At 36.6% G+C, this 25,704-nt stretch overlaps 1 protein-coding gene and 1 long non-coding RNA gene across 2 annotated transcripts; one reads left to right on the plus strand and one right to left on the minus strand.

Moving 5' to 3' along the window:
• Positions 1-62: 62 nt before the first annotated feature.
• LOC122137955 lies at positions 63-4,303 on the plus strand. The gene is made up of 2 exons (XR_006155170.1): positions 63-575; positions 2,654-4,303. It is a non-coding gene; the product is annotated as an uncharacterized LOC122137955 (long non-coding RNA).
• Positions 574-23,931, minus strand: alx4a (ALX homeobox 4a). The gene is made up of 4 exons (XM_019090555.2): positions 23,244-23,931; positions 9,908-10,218; positions 6,640-6,768; positions 574-4,902 (listed from the first exon to the last, which is right to left on the minus strand). The coding sequence occupies exons 1-4, from the start codon at positions 23,755-23,757 to the stop codon at positions 4,585-4,587; spliced, it is 1,272 nt and encodes a 423-aa protein (XP_018946100.2). The 5' UTR covers positions 23,758-23,931; the 3' UTR covers positions 574-4,584.
• Positions 23,932-25,704: the final 1,773 nt, after the last annotated feature.

Below are 25,704 nucleotides of genomic sequence, written 5' to 3' on the forward strand. Positions count from 1 at the left end.
TTTTTTTTTCTCTGTGTACATGCTTTTTTTTTTTTTTTTTAAATGGTGGTCTCTGTCATCTCGCAATGTAAGTGTGGTATTTGTTACTTGACAGTGTGTCAAGTTAAAAATAGTTCAAATTCTAAAAACTGTTACAAGATTATTCATTTGGTTTCAACACGCTTCACGATGCTGACACAAGTTGTCATCCTTTTGTGATTTCGAATCACAGAATTAATGAGGCGCCATTTCGGCACATTTTAGAATGGTTGTTGCTGGAGTTTGATTGGCGTGAAATGTTCAGAAGTGTTCATGTTCATTATTGTGTTTTCATTCCTGTCACTTCTGAGTATTCTCATTCTCATTCCTAATTTGATGGTATGTTGACTTAGTGCAGATTTTGGATGAATTGTCATCTTTTTTCCAGCTGCCTCTGTTGTCTGGGCCCAGAAGCAGATGTCTGAGCGCTTTGAGTGATTTAGGTTCAGAAGCCTGCACGTCAGAGATAAATTCATTTCATCTCCATGGGGAGTGAACTTGTGAAGAGAAATCTATTCCTGTTCTGACTCTTCCTGCATGAAGAAAGTGAAAATCTGGTAAGGAAATTTAAGCAACATGTTAAATATTGGAAATGTCACTGCATGACCAATTACACACAGAGAGCCATATTGTCTGCAGCTTGTGAAGAGTGTTTTATGCAAAGTTTGTCTACTTCAGAAAAATGTGTATGAGAGGGAGCATTTATCACTGAGCTAATCTTCAAAGTCTAGCATTTAGGCCTATCTGTGCTATACTTTTCTGCATTATGAGGGCATTTGTCACCTGTTATTAACATGCATTTCATTATCCACTTGTACAATATCAGCAGTTAAAGTTTTTTTTTTCATCCACTTTGTTTCGTGCAGCTTTTCTGTATTTATAAATCGAAAGCTGCATTCATGGTTTCCAATTTCTCAATACAATTAGTAATATATTGCACAGGGATATTTGATTAGTTATTTTTTTATTATTTTATTCATCTGGATTTAGAGAAACAAACAAAAATGAGCACACAGAAAATGTCAAATGAAATGAAACATCCATAGTAGAATACCCAGCACCTGTAATGGTTAAACTTTTAAACGTTGTGTCTTTTTTAACCCATTAAAGGAAAGCCTAGTTTAAAGCACAGTCTTTAGCCAACAGGAAGTTTATGTCTTCAGTATGTCTTTAATGTAAGATGGCTGTTACATCCGGCTCTGAGAACATTATGTCAAATGTCCCAGGAACAGTGTGTCTCTTTGTTCTAAGTTCAAACAAAATGTACAACTTGTTTTAGCCTGTTTTCAGATTTGAAACAAATCAGAAAAAGCACATGGATAATAAACAGTTTACCAGCCCTCTGTACTTTACCATTATGTTCTCAAAGTACTTGACAGTTGATCGAATACAAATATTTTATAGTGCTATTCCACTCGAATCAGATGTTCTCGAAGCAATTCAAACAATTAAAAATGTAAGTGCAATAACTTACGGTTGAAAATCACACAATATATATATATAACATAAACAAGCTTGAAAGTAAATAATTAATAAAAAGGATTCAAAAGCCATACATTTAGCTTTAAGCCATCACAACTATTTTACGTTCATTTACATACCAAAAACCCAAATATATCGCATTTTATCCCCAGACCAACAATACAACAAAAGCAAGAACCCTCAAGTCACACATAAAATAATATATATCTAAAAAGGATATTTTTACAAAAGAAAGGCTCCAAGGCTCCATTATATGCAAGAAAGGAATCCAAAGAAAATCATACATGCGACCACACACAAAACAAAGCATTATATTATTCTAGTACTTGGATATGCCTACTTCAGTAGTATAAGTTTTGGGATATGGGACAGAGACTTAAGAATCTCTGTAACTCATAGGCATCTGCAAAGTACTGTCTGACAATTAACATTTCCTTTGGGTACTGTACAATCTGTTCTCTACAGAACCGTTTTGATGAATGTTTGAATTATGAATGAATTACAAGAGTATCAAAAGCAAATGTGATGACTTGTGTTCTGTTATGTGGAGATTTGCTCATTAATTGCTACAGAAGTATATGTGTGCTGATACTACACAAACTAATGAAAGTGTTGACCTGAGCTTCATCGACGCCTCTCCCGGTTCCACAATAGTTAAAGATAGGCTAGCACAGAGCAAACACTGCTCTGTTCTGTCACAGAATCCCTCTCCGCAGATGTCTCGATGTTAATTAAAAAGTCTGCCTGAGAGCACGGGTGTGCATTGACTCCGAGTCGCTGAGGGCTGATGCTTTGGCTGGGGTAGAAGGCCAGGTCGTGTTCAGCATGGGGCTTTGAAAGAAGAGCCATGACAGCTGAAGGGGAAGCATGTGCAAGGCATGTTTGTTTTGCATTTACCCCGCACACAGCTGTGTGGATTGTCCTTTCCCAGAACACCGGAACACTGTAGTCACTTCACACTCTCAGCAACCTCTTAAAGGCCAAAGTGAGAGTGTCAGGACTCAAAATCTGCACTGGCAGAACTCTTCATGGCTCTCAATGAGAATTGGTTGTTGAACTGTTGCTCTGGCAGATGGATTCAGTGCAGGACAGATCAACTTACTAGTTTTAGTCCTAATGAAAAGCACATTAACATTATCACTGGCTTTTTTAGCAGGTCCCTTGCTACATTAAGTGATGAGATGCAATGAAGATTTCTGCCAGAAAATTAATGAAGCATGGCTCAAACTTCAGGAAGCCCCTACATTTAACATATCATGTATCCAGGCCATGGGGCACGAGACTGAGCAGCAGTAAGCAGGTGATTTCTAATTAACTTTTGGCAATGAGATAATTTTACAAGGTTTAACATGATATTGCATCCAGTGCATTATATATTTGAATTTTTGTTTAAAAGTAATGGAAGCCTAGTTTTTTGTCGTTCTAAAAAAGAACTTGATTCCATGTTGTGACCCCCTCAAACCAGGTAAGTCACTGCTCTGGTATTATAATAAAAAAGTTGTGTGTGTATATATAAGTGTCTCCAGGGATCTAGATAAGCTGCACAGCAGAATGAAGGAAAGGAAATGTGGTTCTCATTTACAAATTAGAAATGGCTTCTCCAAAGGGCAGAACGTATCGGATTCGTCTCCGGATTTCAAACAGCTTTGTTTTACCTGATCTAAATCTGACTCTAAAAAAAGCAGAAAGCTTGTAGTACCTTGCAATAGTGCTTGCTTTATATTTCTGTCACCTCTGTGCATGGGAATGTCTGTGATTACCAAAGCCCAGTATTGCTTCCACCCAATCAGAGGCTTGCTGGATGATGCCTAGATTGGCAAGTTGATAGTTTCATTTGAGATGGTGCAATGAGGACTTATGCCAAAAAATTAATGAAGCATGGCTCAAATTTCAGACAGCCCCAACACCGTAAATATTATATAGCAAGGAGTAAAGCAGAGTAGCTAAGGCACCAAAATTCAAAACACAAAGAAAGAAAAGTTTCTCAACCTATTTTTGTATCCTTCATTCTCTGTAGATTGTATTTCTTAGTTATGTTTGACAATCAGTTTGACAGTCTGTATGATGGATCCAAGATTTGTATCTAGTATGCGGCTGTCAAATCTTGCCAAACAGCTTTAGAACAACTTTTTCTTCCAGAAAAAAAATGAAATGTGGTTGCAAAGAAGAGAAAGATAGATTGCAAGGTGGATAGTGACTACCACCTGTAATTAGACAGTTATTAACTATATTACTTTGGGTTTGCACTAGCAGATTGCTCTTGGGGGACACACAATTCATCAAGGCAAGTGGAAGCCTCCTTTGAGTTTCTAGTTACCTGCAGGACAGTTATGTCTTTCTTTTCTGGCCCTCTTAAGTCTACCATGCCTGATGCGCAACTCCTAACAGACTTTTGCTCAAGTGTAGTACTTCTCTAAAATTGCTGATAGACTTCTACAAGATCAATGGAATTAATATGAACAAAGTAATCAATGTAGGTGTGATCAATGAGGGATTTTGTCAATGGGGAGTTAATATAAAAAGCAAGTTCAGCTTCCCCCGATAACTGCTGCATATATGTTTGGATAAAGCCTACAATAGGAAAGTTCTGACTGTGAGAAACTGAACGTTCTAGGCAGAGATGGCATATTTGGAAAAGGAGTCTGTGACAGAACAAGAATTTAAAAAGGTTTTGATTATGCTGAGATGAAAATGAAGCCAGATGCGTTTAGATCAATTTATGTGTGTTTACAAATGGGACACTAGTGGCGGATAAGTGCAGGGTTTTTTTTTTCTATTAATTTTTTTTTTTCATTTAATTCTTGTGTGCATTCAGATGTCACATTTCTGTTGTCTGTCTTGTATTTCTTTCTCGTTTTAAAGCCCCAGAACATTCTCAGTTTTATGATCTCTGATTTTCTCATGTCTCTCTAGACTTCAAATGGAAATAAATCTCCTGGTATATCTATTACTTTTTCTTTTCTTTGTCAATCCATGCACTCCTTGTTCCCAGGTCATGCTTTTGTGGCCAACTGATGTTCACATTTGCTCCTTCTTCTCTTATTTGTTGAGGGACTACGAGATAATGTCCTGATCTTGGGGGAGTCATGTAGCCCAAGAGATGGCTGCGCTGTGTTCTTTAGCTTTCATTCGCAGGGTTGCGATGCTGGAGGATTTCCGGTCGGGGTCCATGTTCAGATCGTACCCATTAATGCCAGTGCTCATGCCTGGACTCCCGAACAAGCTGCCCATGTGTGTCTGTCCCATGTGACCTCCAGCACTGGGCACACCCAAGAAGTCAGACACTCCGCCAGCAGCATGTGGATGAGGCGGCATGCAGGAAGTGACCGAGTCGCAGGGTACAACACAGCCGGGCACCGGAGATGCCGCACTGCTGCTGCCTATCCAAGAAGGGTTCTGAATCTGCAACAAAGACGAACGCAGAAGGTTAAGGTATAATGCGTTTACATTCTGCAATCTCAGCATTAATAACATTAATGTAACTTATAGTCATGAGAGCATTTATCAAGTCCGACTCCTCTTGTTTTGAAATATTGCATTAGCGAAGGTGCAGAATCCTCAGTGGTACTCAACGTGGAGATTTATCAAGAGCTGTGAGGCATTCATCTGGTCCTGTACTGAGTGGGAGCTGCTTGCCTAGTGTGGAGGAGGAATGCCTGTCTCTAGACGTTCCTTCAACACCCAGAGTAACCTCCTCTGCTAAGCGGAGGGAGCACAGAGTGAATTGATAGGGCTGTATTCTACTCTGGGCCTGGGGAGGTGGGGGTCTGAGGGAGGGCTGTGGAGGGAGATGAAAGCCCTCTCAGGGAGATGCCCCAGATGTGAGCAAAGCTGCATTCCACAGCTGCAGGCGCGCTCTCCAAAGAGCCACCCCTGCCCTCCGACCCGGCCACATATTCATAATAAATCCAGGAGATTCTTTGGCTCTCCTGTGAAGGCGTGTCGTTCTCGGCCACAGCCCTGGTGTGACCTGACCTCGACATTGTGCTTCCTCAGGCCCCGCAATTATCAGTGGTTACACAGATCTGATTTCCTATTGTTTTTCATTTGAAATTCCCAAATGTTTATCAGCAATATTCCACATCCAAGTTTTAAAAAGTTAACTTAATTCATTCGGGTATTCTTAGTTTGATTCTATGTACTGCATCAAAAACAAAGCACAAGAAGTGTAGTATGATTCTTTGAACAGATTACTTTTTTTCTTTTTAAAGTCAATAAAACACTTACAGTTTACAACTATGTGTGTGACTTAAAACAGTGGAGCTAATGATTGTTCATATAATAATATGTAGTTGAAAATAAACATTTTGAGTTTTGCTGACTCTAAAAAGACTGCAAAGTGTAAAAAAAACTGTGCAAGACAGTTTTCACACCTGTGTCACACCTTTTGTGAGATTTATATATATAATTTAAATTATTTGCCAATTGAATTAGGCTAAATTTGTTTTCATACTAAAAGAACCATGAATGAAACACTTGTTTTTAAAAGACTAAAAATCCCAGACCAAATGATGACCAACCATCTAGTGTATGAATTATATATATTATTTTGTCATCCATCATCAAAGTCTGAATAGCCCCTCCCCCTCCAGAACATAATTAAAGCTGTGACAGTTAAGTGCATGAACATTCCACACTTTTTTTCCTGGTTAACTAAGTGCATCTTCCAGAGATTTTAAGTGCACTTTTCCTTTTCGTCCCCTTGGAATTATATGGTTCTATCTGCATTCCATATAGTTTTGAGATATTGAGCTTCAAAGTTTTTGTGTTCCATTCGACTGTGTAGATAGAACCTTATTGTTTTTTAAATAAGGAGTCCCATAATGTACACAACATTCAAAAAAAAAATCTATCACATAATGTCAATATGTTGACACAGAATAATGTCAGATAGAACCTTATAATTCCAAGGGGACATTTTTTGGAATTTTCAGTGAGAATACACTATGGTACTATTTTGATAAAAAGCAGCATAGAATAGTGCATAAGTATGCAAATTGAGATGCACCTCAAAAGAACTGTTAATGGAACCTTTTAGAATGTATTTATAATGAATAATATATAATATTCATAAGAATAATTAATATTCATTACGGGTATTTCCTTAACTCTCAGCTATTACTGAAGACAGTACTATACCTGAGCGTAGTTCTCAGGCCGAGTGAGAAGGGGCAGTTCGTAGGCCGTGGAAAAATGTGTCCGGACCTGCTGCATCTGTCCGAAACGTTCTCTTTTCCGCCACTTGGCTCTGCGGTTTTGGAACCACACCTGCAAGCGAGACATCAATTTTTAATCACGAGGATATCACATTAGTAAGTGATTAAATGACCTCATGTTAACTGGCCATTAGTGGTGTTACATCATATACAGGAAATGTTGTCTTAGTGGAGATTTATAAACAGAGTGATTAACATCCATCATCAAACTTCCGATTATTACACCGTATATATGCACTGATCACATTGTGTAACTCATTTAGTATCAAATGTCTAGATGCATTTTTTTTTTTTTGGTGCCTAGAGAGTCTGTCACTTGAGTTGTAAGTCTAGAGCTCATGTAGGAAACCCCTCGGCTGTATTATTTTTCAGCATCTTTTCCTGGAAACAGTTCGGTGAGACCTGGCCCTTGTTTGATGTCGTGGGAGCTGACAGACTGTGATGGCCTCCTCTGAGTTTCTTTTCTATCAGAGCCATCAGCAGCAGCAGGGGGCAGGGAGGAGAAAGCAGGAACCCACCGGGGCCAGAGGCCTCAGAGAACTGTGTCAGTCCCCCTGCTCCTCCACCACCATACGCTTGCTTTGATTGAATAGGAAATTGCCGCTCAGCTTTTAGAAAGGAAAAGGTGAATCAAAAATCAATTCTATCATTTACTCTTCCTCATGTCATTCTGGACCTGCATGACTTTTTTTGTGCATAACACGAATATATTTTGATCATGCAATAAAGGTCAGTGGGTCCCTATGATTGTTTGACCCCATTGATGTTGAAAAAGTGAAGTGAAACTTTATTCAAAATATCTTCTTTTGTGTTCCAAAGAAAAAAGAAAGTCACACAGGTTTAAGTGACTTGAGTGTGTAAATAGTGACATACAGTGAACTATTATTAGGTGAACTAGTCAGGATTTTATCTCTCTTTTTTTTTTTTCCTCTTTGCTTTTCTATAAAAATATGCATTGTTTCCCTGAATAGATGGTTGTTATTTGAAGACCTGAGAATTAGAGAACAAATTACACACAAAGTGATTTCTCATGGGTCACAGTCTGAAGAGCTGCCAAAATTCCATTCTTTTAATCCCGGCTCTTCTCTGTTTAGAACTATCTGTTTATTGATTTGTGTAGTGGAAAGTTTTTTAGTTTTTTTTTGTTATTGGTTTTTTCTTTTGTCTTGCAATCTCGATTCGTCACGGAGCTTAAACTTGGATCTGGGTATGGCTCTTTGGTCAATCAGTTTGTGGTTTTTGCATCTATTGCCAGCAACATGTCAGCCTATCTCTCAGTGTAACCTGATAGTACCTCAGCTCTGCTTGCACTTAATGTGGTGGCGGACATCGACGTCCCTTGGCTCCACATCACATGTTTGTAGAGCTTAACTGCCTTGAGAAAAAAGAACATTTGTTTTCTGAATCGCACAGATTTTTTTCAGCAGGCATCATCGCTCTTGTGGCTCTCCGTTTGCATCCTTTTGAAATGATGCTAGTTGTTGATGTTGTCTGGGCATCTAAAACGTCTTTTTAATATGCATTGTGTGCACCAGCTTTTATGTTCCTGTCTTTGTATTTATCTTTTTCTCAGACTGTCTTCCTCTTCATAAATCTAAGCATGGAAGTTGGGAGCTTGAAAAGAAAGATGAAAGTTCAAAATGGAGTTTGTTTTCATTCTATGTTTAATTTCCTGACTCTTAAGCTCCTGGCTTTTCATATCTGACTCTCCGACCCGGTAGAGGCACGTAGACGAGTGGTGGAAATGTTCCCTTATTCCTTTCATACTGATGAGCCAATGCTGAGGTGTGTACCAAAAGCTCAACTTTGAACCAGAATGACAGGGAGAGTGAGAGAGATCATAGATGGAGAATTATTTGGGTCTTTAGTTCAATCACAAACTTGGTCTTCCATTTTGGTTTCTTTATTTTCTGTCATTCTTTCCTTTAGTGGTTGCTGCTGAATAAATTCAAGCCTGCCAATATTAACAAGTTAACTAATTTTGACCAGCACCTGTTCGGAACAGCAGAAAGTTTTTTTTTTTAATCTTTTGTATGTTGTCCATGCATGCTAGTAACACAGTAATTGGTAAAGACGTTGACAGCTACAGCAGCTTAGAGGCTTATTATAGAGCTTTATTTATGTTCCAGCACCAGGAGAGAGAACAGAAACACTGAACTAAACCCAGGAGAAAAGGGGAAAGAGCAGCTTTGAAGTCCAGAGTAGCTTTGAGGATTGATGGTCTGCCTCTGCTGTCACTCAAGCTCACCTCTTCTACTTAAAAATCATTCATTTTTAGATTTTTTTTTTCCTTGAACCTCCAGAACGGTAATTATGGAAAAATGCAATTTATAATATTTTTATGTGGTCATCGTGTCAAATGACATTTTTAGGTGAAAAGGTTGACTGTTTTAAGCCCTTAACCTTTGACTAGATTTATCTAGATATACTATTATTAAATATATTAAGCAAGCCAAAAAAAAAAAAAAGGTTTAAAGCCAATTTGTGTTGACATTAGTATTTACAGTGAGCCATCTTAGTTCTTTGGTTGTTTCCCATCATTCTTTAGTAATAGTCAAAGTTGTTTGCATGTATGTAGGTCATAAGCAACCCTCACCACACGAAGGAGCTTCAGGTCCTCTCACCTACCCTTGAGAGCAGGGAGGGACACATTCTTTCCTGAGTGGGACATTAATGAAAGAAAAACAGTGTAAATCCGGGGCTTCTAAGTAAAGCGCACATTTGGGGTCGGGTAAAGGGATCTCCCGGTCTGTCTGTCGGTGCAGGAATGCAGCAGTAGTGTTGGAGGGATTATATGCAAATGTAGGGTAAGGTTGGGGGTTGGGATGGGTCACATAAAGGTTCTGGTTTTCCAAATAGAGCTTCAGGTAGCATCTCTAGATAAACTCAGACTCTGGACATGGCTAATATGAAAGCCTTTTTTTCCTTTATGATCTTTTGTGATGGCCAACTTCAGACACTTTTGCTCTGTATTTTCTATTTACATTTAATAGTCAATGCGTTTAATATCTGGTGTCACTGTTCATTTACCAACTTTAAAAAATAAAATATTGTTCTTAACCTGAATCTCATCCCTCATTTTGGACTACAACTGGACTAAAATTAGTAGTGAAAGAATGGTGGTCTAGCCTCACTGTTAAAGGTTAAAAAAACAGAATTCTATTTGTTAATGAATATGTGGAGGTTCACACCTGTACTCGAGCTTCTGTCAGGTCAGTCCTCAGTGCGAGTTGTTCCCGGGCATAGACGTCGGGGTAGTGTGTTTTCTGAAAGACTTTCTCCAGCTCCTCTAACTGATAGCTTGTGAAGGTGGTACGGTTGCGTCTTTTCTTGCCCTTGTTGCTCTCTCCCTCTGCCTTGTCTAACGGAGAAGCCAGCTCTGAGTTTGGCTGATGAGGGCTTTTCACTCCTGACTCCTTTATGCTGAGGTAGCTGCCATCCATCCCTGCAGGATCACTGTTTTGGGGTAACTCAGAATCTGTCAGCCCTGTGCTGTCTTTACCTGTAGACAGAAAAAGAGACAGAGAAGGGTTATTAATTATGAAAGCGGTGTGAGTCAAGCTATTCTGCAGGACCAAAACAGATCACCAAAAATTTTTTTGAGAATTACACCTGGCTTAATTGTCTTAATATGTAATACATTTTTTACATTTAGTGAAATTATTAGCATCTCTTCTTCTATATTCATTGTATTCTTATGCAAATTTCTCCAGTGTGCTGTTACGTAGGATACGTTTTGAAAACGAACACTTTGCAATAACTTGAAATTACAAAAAAATATTTTTGACTATTATATTTATTATAATAATACACACATTTCTATGCATGTTAATTCACGTTATATTAGCATATATCTATATTTTACTATTAAAACATTAAATACTAATTAAATAAATATTAATAATAAAAATCTGGTGTGATTCCAGTTTTTAATCCATTTTCGCAGTGACATTTAGGAATATAAAATATATAGGTTATATTTTACAATAAAATGTGGGTGTCATGAACTAACAATGTACAATTTTTTTACAGCATTTTTAATGTATGGTATTGTTCATCTTAAATCCATGTTTGTTCATAATTTAATTATAATAAATGTTTTATCGAGCAATGTAAAAATTTACCTACATTGATATTGTTTATTATACCTGCAATGCACCAATGCATGTTAAGAAATTAAACAAACCTATTGTATTTTATCTAAGAATTGCCTATATAATATTGGGCAAGATAATGTAGTGTTGTCCTGCATAGTTCTTCAGTCACAATATCTGAATTATTCCATAATTGGGTCTTGAATGAGAGAGTCTTTAAGACCCATGGATTGATGTCAGACTCACAGCGGTAATGGCTGCCAGTCTCCTCTCATAAATCAGCTGCTCATGTGAAACAGACACCATGGCTGTAATTGCAGACTGATAGAAAATAACAGGTTTCCCGCCTGGGCACAATCCGAAGACTGCAGCCCTGTTTGACGAGCGCAGCCTCAAACATACACACACTCTGTGGCAAGGGTGCAAAATGGAGCTTGGCTCGTAATGAGGCCGCATTAGCCCAGCTACAAGACTCTAGAGTGGTAATTTTCTGTGTCAAGCCACTGGAAACACACAGCAGCTCAGCTGTGAAACCCCAGTCAGCGTGCCGGTCATAAATTCAGTCAGATCAATGAATGTGAGGATTCCAGTACATTAGGTCATTTCTCCAGCTCTCTCTCAGTGCTCGTTACCTGTCTATGCTCTGTACTACAAAGAACGGCATGCTCACTCGAATCATAATGCTCACAAAATTGATGGCGGTATTGGCAGACTCTCGCTCTGTTTCGCTCACTTGGCTGCAAGGAGGAATAGGGTGTAAAGCTGGATTAGAGTTCTCTTGGGAACATTCCCGCTGATGTGATCCAGTGGCGACCCTGAGCTTTATGTCTTACTTTAGCTCAATGCTCAGTGACGGAAAGTTATTTTAGGTGATGCAGTGTTGAGATGTGTTCATTTTCTAATGTGAGACTTGATTAAACCTTCTCAGGTTTAAACTGAGGGGCTGATGGGTTAATGCTGCTGGCACAAATGCCTTTCTCAGCACCTAAGGCCTTCTCACAGAACCATGTTGGGTAATGTATTGGGCTGGATTAAGGTATCGTGGTGCCAACTGCTGGGAGAAAAATGGTGAACAGCTTGCCACTGGGGTAGGACCCTTAAAAGTACTCTTTTATCTACCCCTTTAGATTACCTGTTAATACCTTAAGGTACTAGTATACTAATATACTCTCTAATATACTAATATCACCATTAAGCAGATAGTTCACCCAAACATAAACATTTAGTCACCACTTAATTATCCTTATGTCATTCCAGACATATATGACTTTCTTTCTCCAGTAGAAAGAAAATATTAGAAAAAAAAATGAAAGTTGTTTTGGACCCCATTAACTTTCATTGTATGGACATATTGCATGAACATTCTTCAAAATATCTTCTTTTGTGCTTTACAAAATTAAGTCAGTCATACAGATTTTGAACAACAGTAAATTTTTTGGTGAACTGTTCATTTAGGGGTAGATAATTCACAAGAATGTAGCTTTAAAGGTACCGCCAAGCAAAAAAAAATACAAATTGAAATCCTTTTTACTCTTTCACATCTCCCACTATATTTTTGTATGGCCCTATACATGTTGCACCAACCACATGCTGAAATATAATTTTTTTCTGGACCTGGTAATGTGTGCAACTAGAACATGTTGGCACAACCATCCTTTCACTCCTCCATCAAGTTCTACTCCTTCAGTTGCCAATAACTATGTGAACTTTGATCAAGACAACTAATGTTTGTGGCTTTGTGAATTTTGTGTGGTGTCAATGATTTGCAAATTGACTCTGTCTAGGGAAAAAGCATTATGTTGATATATAACACTGCATAAAATGGAAACAGCTTTTTTATGACATTAACTGTTGGTTGAATCTCTCTCTTAAAGGGATAGTTCACCCAAACCTGTGTGACTTGCTTACTTCTGTGAATCACAAAAGATAATTTGAAGAACATTTTGTTGATTGTTGACTTTCATTGTATGGAGAAAAAACACTCTCAAAATATTCTGTGGCCCAGATGAAAATGTCATGCAATTTTGAATTGACATTAGTGAATTTAAATGAATTTTCATTTTTGGGTGAACTATCCTGGCTTTAAGTCTCGTTCCTGTTCTTGACGGCTTAACAGGTTGTGTATGCTTCCTTTTGGTTGTTTCCTTATTTTGCCTTCTCCAGGCACCGTGGGCTCAGCCATGACAGACATGGAGCCAGGCCTGGGGGTATAATGGCTCCCATATTGCCTCTTGCCCAGGACTGACACATCTTGTTAAGCAAGCATATTTACTCAAACATAAATATTTTCAGCTTGTCCCTTCAGATGCCTCACGCCTCTTGCCCCCACATGGAAAAGCTGACAGCCTGTTTGAAATCAGGGCCTAGCGATCAAAGGCTCTTGTTTATACCCTGTGTCACTGATGGCTTTTGGCAGACCTAGAGTATTGTGACAGTCTCGTAGTCCACCGAGGGTTCAACCCAGGCTCTCCACTGCTCAAGGTGAACAGAGACTTGGCTGCCCCTGTAGATCCACCATATGGGCGAGTAACATGACCTGCCTTCTAGGCAAGAAATCTCATGGCAAAATGTTTCTGAGTCTCTGAGGGGGGTGGCGGTTGAAGATTGCAACAAAAGTGCAGAGCTGAACATGGTCCTGCTGTTTAACCTTGTTTGTGGTGCGGTAACACACCAACGTTTCATGAGATCATATATGGCTTTAGGATAAATGTCTACCACAGTTGATAACAGAAAAATCTCCTATATTTTCCAGTGAATGCAAATGAGATCATTATTTTAGCAATACTGAAGAAATAAAATATTTTTAATATTGCCCAATCTGACTTTTCGGCACTGCAATAGCATAAATTCAGAACAAGAAATCTGTTCAGTTTTTTGCTAATTTTGCTAGTCTTCTGCCTAAATATTAGTGAAATGGTAAATTTTGATGCTGTAGTTTGATTGTATATATTTTTGTAGATTTTGTGTGTGATGTGTGTTTGTGTATACCAGTGTATATAGTCCACTGCTATTGACCACTGCTGATTTTTCTGATTATTGACTACAATGTCTAATATACACTGCCATTTCAAAAGTTTGTTCATTTGTTGAGTCTGTTTTTTTTTCTCACAAAAAAATCTGAGTTGTGAGAATTTTATATTGAAAATTTCAATGTTTTATATAAAATATTCAAATATTATTATTATTATTATTATTTAATAAAAATAACTGCTCCCCGGGCGCTGCAGCACTGCTCCAGGTGTGTGTTCACATTGTGTGTGTGCACTTGGATGAGTTAAATGCAGAGCACAAATTTTGAGTGTGGGACACCATACTTAGCCACATGTCACTTTCACTTTTAACTTTCTTACACTTTTTCATATCTTATATACTATAAAATATTATTAAATAACTGTTTTATATTTTAAAATGTATTTTTGTTTTCCTGTGATGGCAAAGTTGAATTTATTAACCTCTTATTAACCTCTTATTATCAATATTCAAAACATTAGTGCTGCTTAATATTTTGTGGAATCAGTGATGCATTTTCATAACTCTTTCAATAGGAAGTTCAAAAGAACAATTAGTTTGAAGTAGAAATTGTTTTTAAAATTGTCTTTTTACTGTCATTATAAATAGATTTTAAACAATTTGTCACTGAAGAAAATGGAAGCCTGCTTCCGCCACTGAATAAAAAATAAAACAAGGTAATTGTGAGTTCATATCTTGCAATTCTGACTTTATAACACGCAACTGCAAGTTATAAAGTAAAAATTGCAAGTTATAAAGTCAGAATTGCGAAATATCAAGTCAAAATTGCAAGTTATAAAGTCAGAATTGCGAGAAATAGTCAGAATTGTGAGTTTTATGTCAGGATTTTGTTATTTTATATCTTGATTTTGTGAAAAAAAATCTGAATTGTGAGAATTTTTTTTTTTTTTTAATTTAGTGGCGGAAACGGGTTTCCATAGAAGAGTAGATGTATTAATTAAAAAAAAAAAAAAAAAAACTTATTGACCCCAAACTTTTAAACGTTATTGTAGCTTGCATTAAATATTTTGTGTTATGTAATAACATTTTTTTTATATAAAACTTTGCATCTTTTCGCAATCCGCAGTCTATCTTACTTATTTGAACAATGCCTGAAATTTGGTATTATGAGCACTTTCTGTGTCTATTTGCCTCTTTAAAGTGAATCACTTGATGTATTCCCCAAATTGTATGTAGCTTTGGATAAAAATTAAATAAATGTAAATATAAATATGTTTTTGCAAGCTTTGGCAGTGTGGGGTTTTATTGCCCTTCAGGTGACAGAGTTTTTTTTCTATTTGTAATTTAATGTTTTTTTGTGTCTTCCATTTAGTTATTTGTGTGTCAACTTTTATAACACTGATTTCAAAGACTGCACATCCATTTTTCTCTGCTACTTTACAGAGTGAGGGATGTGTGAAATCATTTGCTTTCCCAGTGCAATGAGGTAAGACAGACATGGCATCTAATCTGATTGGATTTCTAATATTAATACCGCACTAAATGTATTATAACAGCAGTGTCATACCAACATGGAGGGCTTTGTCACCTCAGAAGTTGCCAGTTGTTCAGCTCTTGATTAGGAGACGGGTGAAGTTCAGGAAAAAGACTAATTGGCTTTTTAACCTGAGTAGATTCACACCTATATGCGCAGCAAGAATGGGGCTTGTAAACCCACTTTACAGCATCTCCTTTTACCTCTGACTCCAGAGTAAAATATCTTCAAATAGGTCACCATTTGATATATCCTATAAATCATGAGAAAAGGGCACCACTATATATTTTCATAAAATATGCATGAATGGCTCACACAGTGGTTCCAGATCCACTCGCACTAAAAAGGTGCCTTGCCTCCGATGAGAGACGCCAGTGGTTCCTGGCTTTGTAGGATGTCGGTGCTCGACCTTATGAGTTAGCAAGGGTCAGATCTTTACAAGGGGCAGTCATTTAGTACCAGCTGAAAACGGGGGAACACATCAAAGTGTAATTTAACTAGCTGTAAAGCGGCAGGGCATCTTCTATGCTTTTTTACAGAATCTGATTGTTAGGGTCAGCAGCAGGCAAATAAAAGAAACACTATAAATTAAGCTACCTGGGGTCTCTGTGAAGGGTTAATGGTGAAATACGCCAAAGCTCCCGAAAATGTTTAAAAAATTAAAACGCGTAAATAAGACATTGTCGGGTTGGGTTTCATCTCTATTATGACTGAAAGCAAATGGTAAAGGAAACTGAGGAAGACTGTTTGCTCATCTAAGCTTTTGTTTTTATCTGTAATTAAGTTTGTTTTCAGTGCTTAAAATATGGATTGAATTGTAATAGGCAGCTTGGTGCTCTGAAGCCAGGCCAACAGTCTGAACTTCTCTTCCGCTATCTAATTATTTCAGGCTCTTACAGACGGACACGGCATGGAGAGATTGATAGGTTGTGATATGAAGAGTGGCTCCGGCTGGTGGCATATGGAAACGGTGAACCATTTTTTTTTTATTGGTGATTGTGAGCGTGACACCACAAGATATTAGTAGAGATGGAGCCTCATTAGTAAACGTCTGCACACGCAGCCATTTGCAAAACCAGAGCAAATCACATAGTCAAAGGCAGATGCTCAATTCAACAACAGCAGCTCAATTCTTAACACAAAGCGACCAAACCACAGGGACGTCTCCTCCTTTGAGTTGCTTTACATTTCAGAGTCACCTCTCGCTCTTGTGTTAGAAGCGGACTTCAAAGTGAACCGTTTAACTCTATCCAAAATGATGCACAAAACAGCAGTTGTTTCAGAGGGAGAGTTGCATCTCAACTGGTGCTTACTGAAAATACTGCAGGTAGTGAGAGGTAGTTAGGTGTTAGGTGTGAGGTGAGAAGTCAAAGCTAGTCGTTAGTGATGATTTATGATTTATGGTTGCAGGATAGAGCAAATGATGGGATGGTGGGAAAGAGCATTTCCTTTAAGCCGCTTCTCGCGATAAATCACAGCTCGTCCGGCTCTCTTGGAGTGCCGAGATAAAAAGTATTTGAACTCAAGACTGCTAAAACCTGAAGGATGAGTTTATCAACTGCAGTTTGAATCCATACGCACCGTCAAAAAAAGAAGAAGAAAAAAACAGGGTGTCTTTTTGCTGGTTTTACTAACACCACTTGGTTAGGTTGCTGCCTTTCCAACAATTATGATTACAGAGATCAGATTTGGTGGTTTTCTGAAAAATATAGGGAGTTAAAGTAGTGTAAGTGCAATAGTTTGGTGATTTCGGCTGTGGCTTTTCTTTTGGAACATCATTAGGTACAGATATATCACAGGTTTCAGTGAGTATTTTATTTTTTTATTTATTTTTATTTTTTTTTGTTTAATCACTTTAAACACGTTGCAACAGCTTGCCTTGTACTGCTCTCTCTTTTTATTTTTTATTGTGCTATTTTCTACCGTTTTGTTTGTTAAGCAGTTGACATTGCATTTTCCAAATCATCAGTAATGTCTGGAATCTCCTGGATGGCATTAGAAACCACATTGGAGCAGTGTTGTAGTTAACAAGCACTATGGAATGTTGTAAATAACTAACCAATCTCGTTTAAGATAATGTCAAGAAAAAAAAAACATACAGAAAAGAGCCAAAAGGTAATGTAGCATAGAGACATATTACAGTTTTAGTAAGTAATTTACTCACTGTTACATGATTTTAAACTCATGACTTACTGACTTTTGTGGAAAACAAAATAATATGAATATGCTCATGCAATTGAAGTCAGCAGAATCTAGTGTTAATTGTAGCACAATGTGTACAACATGAGTGCAAGTGACAGAATTTTCTTATTTTTGTGAACTATCCCTATAAAAAAATAGTAATAATAAAAAATGAGTGTCTTCATTTTGTCATAAATAAGTTCGTAATCAATAGAATTAAAGCAGCAAATTTCCAAACAAGGGTTTGATTAAAAAATGTGCTTTCACCTCAAATGCTCAGCCGTTCACTAGTAGTTGAGGACCCATTAGAAGGAATCTACTGGGGTTTGATTATGCTGTTTAAATAAAGGCCTTGTCTTTGAAGCGTACTGCTGGCGTGCCGCGTTCAGGCAAGCAGACTGAAGCTAATGTAAACTGTAAAGCCAAATTTTGAGCTAACTGGTAAAACGATCCCAAGTCCTTGTCACCTCTCCTTAGATCAGCAGGCTATGGGAATGGCCCTTTTTCCTCAGGTTGTGCAGTATGCTTGCTCTTTGCTGAAACAGACTGCAGCTCCAAACTAGACCGATGGCCTCATCTCCTATGAAATGTGAATTTTGTGCTACAGTATATGACTCTGATACCTTTTTTTGATATTTGGAAGTTTACATGGTGATATTTTGTTCATAGTTACGTCGTCATTAATTTAGTACTGTTGCAGTACTATAGACATTGTAAGTTATTACTTAAGTAAATTCATATAATACATGGTAATAATTCACACACAATTATCATGAATTAAATATAAATTAAATCAGTAGCTGATATTCTTTAGAAATTACAGTATAACAAATCACTATTATACTATTATATTTTAAGCATGTCAAAAAATACTGTATATAAAATCTCTTTTTTCATTCTATTTTCATTTATATGATTTTCTTTTATTTATTTGTATGACAAATAGGACTGAAAAAAAGAGAATGCCCAAAATAATCCTGTCAATTTTTAGAACATTTTTAATCATTTGTTTTTTTGTCCCTTTACCTTCAGTATTTAATTGTGTTTCACAAAAGGGAAAAAAGGTCTTGCTGTTTTGTTTATGCTCATTATAGAAATGCAGCTGAGCTACTTCCTTTGATATAGTTATTCATCATATTGGCCAAACGCTCATAAAAACATAGTTTGCTAGATTTACTGAGAGTGCTTAAAAAAGGTTTGCAAGCAATAACAATGTATAGAAACAGTCGCACACAAACTAGGAATATATAAGGTCATAATTCTTGAAATTTAATGTAATTACTATTATTTTATGCAAAAGTTTTGATTGGATCAAAGACTTTCAATTTTGCCATTCCCTTACCTAATATAATATTTTGTGTGTTGCTGTTGCTCTCAGCAGAGCCAAACTATGAGCAAGCTTGAGCCTCACTGATTCACACAAACACCAAAATAATACTGAAAAAGAAGCAATAACCAAGCCAAACACAAGTTGTACAAGACTGTCAATCAAGCCATCATCATTCCTTAACCGATTAACTGCCAAGCCATTGTACTGTATATATTTTAGCCCATAATATCGACTATCAATCCCCTTTAATACTGAATTGCTTACTGTTCATCATGATATGATCTAGTGGATACTTGTGCCTAGTGTTAATATTACTGCAAGTTTATGTGATTTCTTCCATCAATATCTCAAGCCAAATGCTTTGATGTTGAAGCGTTGTGTATTTGTCCAAGGCATTTGTTTTACAAGGTTGTATGAAGTCGTCATCCTTTGACATTCCATGGACTCCCTTTGCTTTTGGGCTTAGTCTACATTAACGGGAACCTTGTCCATGTACATTTGACCTATATGAGTGATCTTTTTTGTAAGGACAATTCTAGAGTTCGTGTTAACTAATGGTGGACGATGCTGTGGTAAAATTGGGCTTTCCCTGAAGAGGTGATGAAGGGCTTCCTTTTAAGAGTGTCATTTTCTTTTGTTATTGGTGCTGACCACAAAGAAGGAATTAGTCAAAATCTTGTTTTGAAAACCACATACCCTCTTCGGCAAAATAATCATGCCCAGGGGAAATGTGACTTTGATGCAAGTCTAGTCTGTGACTGCGGCTCCTTTTAAAAACCAGAATTAAGTAAGCCACGCTCGATGCTGGTAAGTATCATGGTTTAAACTGAGCCATTTATTTATTTATTCACTAACTTCTTGTCTTTCCTCTTTAGGCGTCACACCTCATAAAATCACTATACAAAATCACTAATTTTGGCCGTACAAATTTCTCTGACAGGACATTTTTTTTAAGTTGCTGTAATGATGTCTCTTCAGAGCCAAACGAGTCATTACCTTTAAACAAGTTCTTGTAAATAAAATGCAGATCTGAATATTATATTATGATTTACTATTTGACAATTCTAATGGTCTTTCAAATAAGACAAATTTTTGTAATTTTATTGTCCTAATGAAAGGTAGTTATCTGCATCAGCCAGCCTCATTATTATTCTTTTGATTATTATTCTTTGTGCAAGTTGCTTTTTCCTAATTATATGAGCAACATCTTTTATTAAATGGGTTTTGTTTGTGGCAGCATTCAGCAGTTACACATGTCCATTGCAAACATATATTAATATCATAAATATTGCACACAAACAGTCATAAACTCAATCATCTGTTTTGAAATGGATGGGACATGTTTTCAATTTAAGTCAGTTACTCAGTGTTCAGTAACCTCTAGATCAATTACATGATGCATTCATTATCCCTTATTAAAAAAATAAACTAATCCTTTGAGCGTTTTTTTTTTTTTTTTTTTTTTGCAACCAAAGGCATGGATTCTGCAGCAACCATTTAATAATAGTCATTAATAAAGCAGGATATGGTTAAAAACATCAGCACTTGTTGTAACTGATTTCAATAAGTATTACCTGCTCAGGATGGACATCCATATTTTATTCTATTTTTCCTTCTTTTCATGCATGATGAGCTGCTGAAGGTAAATCCTTCTTTTTACAGCTGACACTTTATTCATATTACAGACAGTAATATTATACCTTGTGAGCAGATCAATTATTATTTTATGTGCTGAAATAAATGCTTTTCTTTCAATCACAAAGTAACACTTTATAATTTTCATTTATGGACAAACATTACATAATGCATTAAAGGTCATTGGTAATATATTTTAAAAAGTCATAACATTAAGGTTAATATAAGTTTTTAATATCGGTTTACATGTCTTTATGAATCTTAATCAACAGCTGGTCTGTAAGGCATTACTTCATGTTATTAATAATGACATATAAGTTATTGTAAAGTGTTTATTAAAACAGATTAACTTTAAATGAAACGAGCTAATTTTGTCATTGGCTTGTAAGGTTCTGTTAATCAACTCACATGGTCTTTTTTTCTGTCAGAGAGGTTTTGATTAGTTTGGGAAATAGGACTTTTATTTGACAACATCTGCACAACAGACATTATTAAATCTAATGTATGTCGATATCTCGTTGCGTCATCCGTTTATTATGCAGCGCGTTGCCGAAAGCTGCAGCTGTAAACGAATGGTGGCTTTTGTGTTTGGTCGTTATAAAAATGTGAATGCGATCACAATTATTTAATTAGTATGCCTATATCTCCAAAAGTGTTACTATTAATGCCGTTGTTATTGTGTTGCTGTTGTTGTTTTTAATTATATATATATAATTTAATTATTATTAAGGTTTTTTTTCCCCCACTTTTCTTTGTTTTCACTAATATGCCTAACAATAATCTCGTCATGTTCTTATGGTCTCTTTTACAATGCTGTTCCTCAAGTCTTTTTAACAACTAAGGCTGTAAGGTAACCCCGTAGACTGTTGCACTTTCCACGCATATCATATAGAATTGTCGCGTGTCTATAACAGATTGAGATATGGTTAGGATATTCTTTTTGCTCTTTCTAATTGCATTCAGTGTTATGTGTTTTTCTGGTATCTTGAATTATTAGAAAATACCAAGATACTGTATATCAGAAACTGATCTTCTTGAAAGGTGAATCAGGTTTTTATTATTATTATTATTATTATTATTATTATTATTATTATTATTATTATTATCCAGTGCTTTGTTTATAATGTTATATGTATTTGTAATTGTATGAGCCATTTTCCAAAAAAAAAATGTTCTGCACCGACATCTTTGCCAAAAGGATTTTTTTGTTTGTTTGTTTGTTTGTTTTTTTGGCAGTATATTCTACTATCGAATGAGTCAAAAATAATGCACTCTTACAAATGGCTTTAGTGATTATAAAACAGTTTTTCTATTATTTTAAGCACCAGACAGCTCAGCTTTAATATGTGGTCGCACAGCACACCTGACGTCTTAAAGTCGATAAAATTCGTCGAATCTTAAACACATTAGTGTCAGCTTAAAAGATGTGCATTGTTAAAAATGCATTAACCAAAACAAACATTTGCAGAAGACTTTTTATGGACACATTGAAACATTTTCCCAACCTCATTATGGGCTACCGCTACCAACTCTTTGGCTTCCGTGTCCCTCCTATTTTCCTCCTATTTTAGACTTTATTTTATTTATTTATTTATTTTATAATGAGGTCATTCGTATCGTATAATAATAATAATAATAATAATTATTATTATTCCTATTAATAAATAGCATGAGATAGTGATGGATGTAAAAGGACGGTAATCCTGAGAAAAGTTTTCGTGTAATTTCATCTAATGCTGAACTTTAGTTTCCTAGCTTCCTTTACAAGCCCTCAGGACCGTTTCCATCCACGAACACTAGACTTCATCCGCAGATTGCTAGAACGTGTTGAGAGAAATAAATAAGTGGGTTACTTTTTAAATATACAATTTATAGAAGATGAAATGACTCTACAGAGTTTATAACTGAATATACAACTTGGTTGTACCACTTTCAGAAGGCTACCCTATTGGTTAAGGAACTCTTGATTTTGAATGCTATTTCAGTTTTCAGCGCAAAGCCCCTGATTTTCACTATAACGTTTTTAATTAACTTGAATATAGTTAGCTAATTGAATATAGCTAATTCCAAAGCACACCACTCAGTTTTCTTTGCGCAGGAGTACGCGCTTGCATAGGCCTACCTGTTAGAATTGTGCAAAAATGTTCTTCTAGTCTTGGCTTTGCTTGCCTTGATGGGTTTTCATATTGGTAACCTATATAGATCCGAGCCTGCTATCATACAAGTGAGAGAACATTTTAAAACACTCATTGTGCCGTCGACAACTTGTAAAAGCGTATAAAATTAGTTGCGTTTGCTTTACGAAATGTGTTAATTCAATTGTCTGGTTCAGATCCAGTATTGAGGATTGTAATTCAGATTATCGCATTAAATATAATTTAATTCGGTCTTCAAAGGTAAAATGTAATAGCCGGGGAGGTTATGCCTCTTCCTAATTGTGTTACTGTGATAGCTGAGCCAGTTATATTGGTAGTAAGTTGTGAAGTCCACTGCATTTGCTTTGTAAATATTAGCCTACAGATGGACTTTACTCTGATGTGATTATTAATATGAATAACTGCCTTTCAAGTATAATAACCTTGTCTAACTGTAACTTTTTACTGAAGGGCTTTGCAGATTATCCTGTTTTAGCAGAGTCATAAAAACATGTCATTGCAGGTAGAACCTGCTTGTACTCTTGCTCTGCATTTATTTGTCATAAAAACGAAAAGGGAGAACACATCTCAGAGTTGCTTCTTTCTGTGTCCTAAAACTATTTTACAAATGCCTTGTTTTAAACTCACCATAACACGCGATGAGCCCTCCGTTGTGTCCGCTTTCCTGCTGGAGTTTGCTGCTGTCTGGGGGAGTTTTGCTGGAGGACCTCTGCATGAAGAGGTGGTATTTGTTAAAGGTGCCTTCCCCAGCAGTGGCATCCAATGACTGGCACTCCTGCTGGAACGGGCTCCCAGATTTTTCCCCGAACGCCTGACCTTTGTTGGTCAGGAAAGCGGGGCTGTATTTGGTGTCACTCGGCTGGAATGTCCTGAAAGGGTTCGCCTGGTGATCCCTACCTTGCGGTGCAGATGGGCTATAATATGAATCCATGGATGTCATTTCGCAGTATGAAACGCACGTCTCGGCGTTCATTCCTAAAAAAAAAAGAAGTTTCGGGAAGAAAAAGAAAAAGACGTCCAAGCGTTTTTTCCCCCTTTCTTTCTTTCCTTTCTGGAGAGCAAAGCGAAGAGATACTCTCACACTCTCTCCCTCTTCCTCATACAAACGAATACACACACACACACTCTCACTCACACGCATGCATTGACTTGTGCAGCAGCTGGCTTTGGTTATAAAATGATTCAGATGTTTTCCAGAAACGGATAGCTAACCAAAAGCTAAAAAGCCCCCTTAAGGTTAGAGGAGTAACGAAAAATGCGTCTTGTGAAGATGCAGCCCAGATCTCCTCGGTATAGACCACTACGCACGTCAAGACCTCTCCTCGGTCATTATGTAGATGAAATGAATGGGTGAGGTCAGACCTTTGCTAAGAAGAAAAAATGTTTTGTTGGAAATATGCGGGGGGACTTAACACATGACATTAATGTCATTAGGATATGAAATATATAACTCATTGAATGTGAAGGGCAACACGGAGGGAGCAATTTAATGGTTGATTCGCAATGCTTTTTAACTCGAGACTTAATCTCGCCAACAAAGAAAAAAGCCAGAGCTCAGTACGAGCTTTTATGTTTGTTGTGTTTTAACTGTTAGACTCTGATGTTTTTCTTTTCTGTTCCAAATCCTTTCTCACTTTAACTGACGTTATCTTTTTAGACTGGTTTGTGGTGATCCTTCTGTTCCGATGTCGCGTTTGACATCATATATTGCCATCGATTTTATTAATTCATTTAATTATGTAAATTTGAACGCCGAGTAGACTATTAAAGACTATTGATCTTGATTAATTATGCACAAGATGATGTTCATTCTACAGACTGCTTTAAAGCCTATTAGACAAACAGATTCAGGCCCGAGTAAAACTCGTCACTAATTTGTCATTTATTGTTAGGCAGACACTTTTTTTCTTACTGCAAACATTATATCATGTTTCTGTTGGTATTTTGTTTGATCTTTTTATTTGTTTAACAATCAGCATGAAATTTAGTTGTATCAGTCAAGTAAAGCACATCCACTTTTTACTGTTTGTCATTTCCAAATTAAACACATAGTAAGTTTGTGCTCACATTTTTTTTTACTGACTTCATAAGTTCATATGTCACTTCATAAAAATTTCCTGTCATTTTTTTTTTCTGTTTAGAAATCTGTCAGTCGGGGGTAGGCCTACATTTAAAAAAATATATATGATACTAAATTTCCGATATCAGCACTAATGTTTACTAATGTAAACTAATGTGACCTTTGCAGGTTCTTAATTTTATGTTAATTTAGAGGTTTTTAAGACCAATTAATCCGAATCCAGAGAGACGAGGGGTTTCGAGGCCTGTTCATGGTCACGATCTTTTTTTTGAGTGAGATGTCTATCAATATATATATATATATTATGTATTACAAAGGCTATGCTAAGGGTTCTTTGCCAGATTTGTTTTCGCAATAACAAATACTATTCGAGCTAGGCTTTTAAGTTGGTTATGTAATGAGTCGAGTAAACAGCGTGTGACAGTAATTTATTGTATAAAGATATTGCAGTTGCTTTATTGTCTGTAAGTACCCATACCGTCTTCATGCATAATAACTAAATAACTCAAAAGACGGTGATGGCGTAGTCCTGAAAAAAAATGATTCCTTGAATTTGATTAAGATAAGTGGTCGCAATCAATTTATTTTGGATGCATTTAAATAAATTTAGTTGACAAACTTTCAACGTTTTTATTTTTTTAAATGTAGGCCTAGCTAAAATAAATAGTTTGAAACCACTTACCTTAAAAAAAAGTGTATAGTTTTTTTTTTTCAGCACGCCTGCATTAGTTTAGAATATGAAAAGCAGAGGGGAAGCCTGGGCAAGATAACAAACTAAACTTAACTGCGCCTGTTATTATTGTATTATTTATTTATTTATTTTTGTTTGTTTATTATTTATTTTATTTTTTGTGTGATGTCTTGATTAAAATAGTTTATTTTGGCGCCTTAATTTAAAGTGATCTAACGGTGTTTGTATTTGGTGGCATTAGAAGCAGATTTAGCTGAGCACGTTAGTGAGGGGAAATAAAGAGCGTCATAAAACTGTGTCTGCTAAAGCTGCGTTCC

Source organism: Cyprinus carpio, chromosome B7 (assembly GCF_018340385.1).
Source record: "Cyprinus carpio isolate SPL01 chromosome B7, ASM1834038v1, whole genome shotgun sequence".
Lineage (NCBI taxonomy): Eukaryota > Metazoa > Chordata > Actinopteri > Cypriniformes > Cyprinidae > Cyprinus > Cyprinus carpio.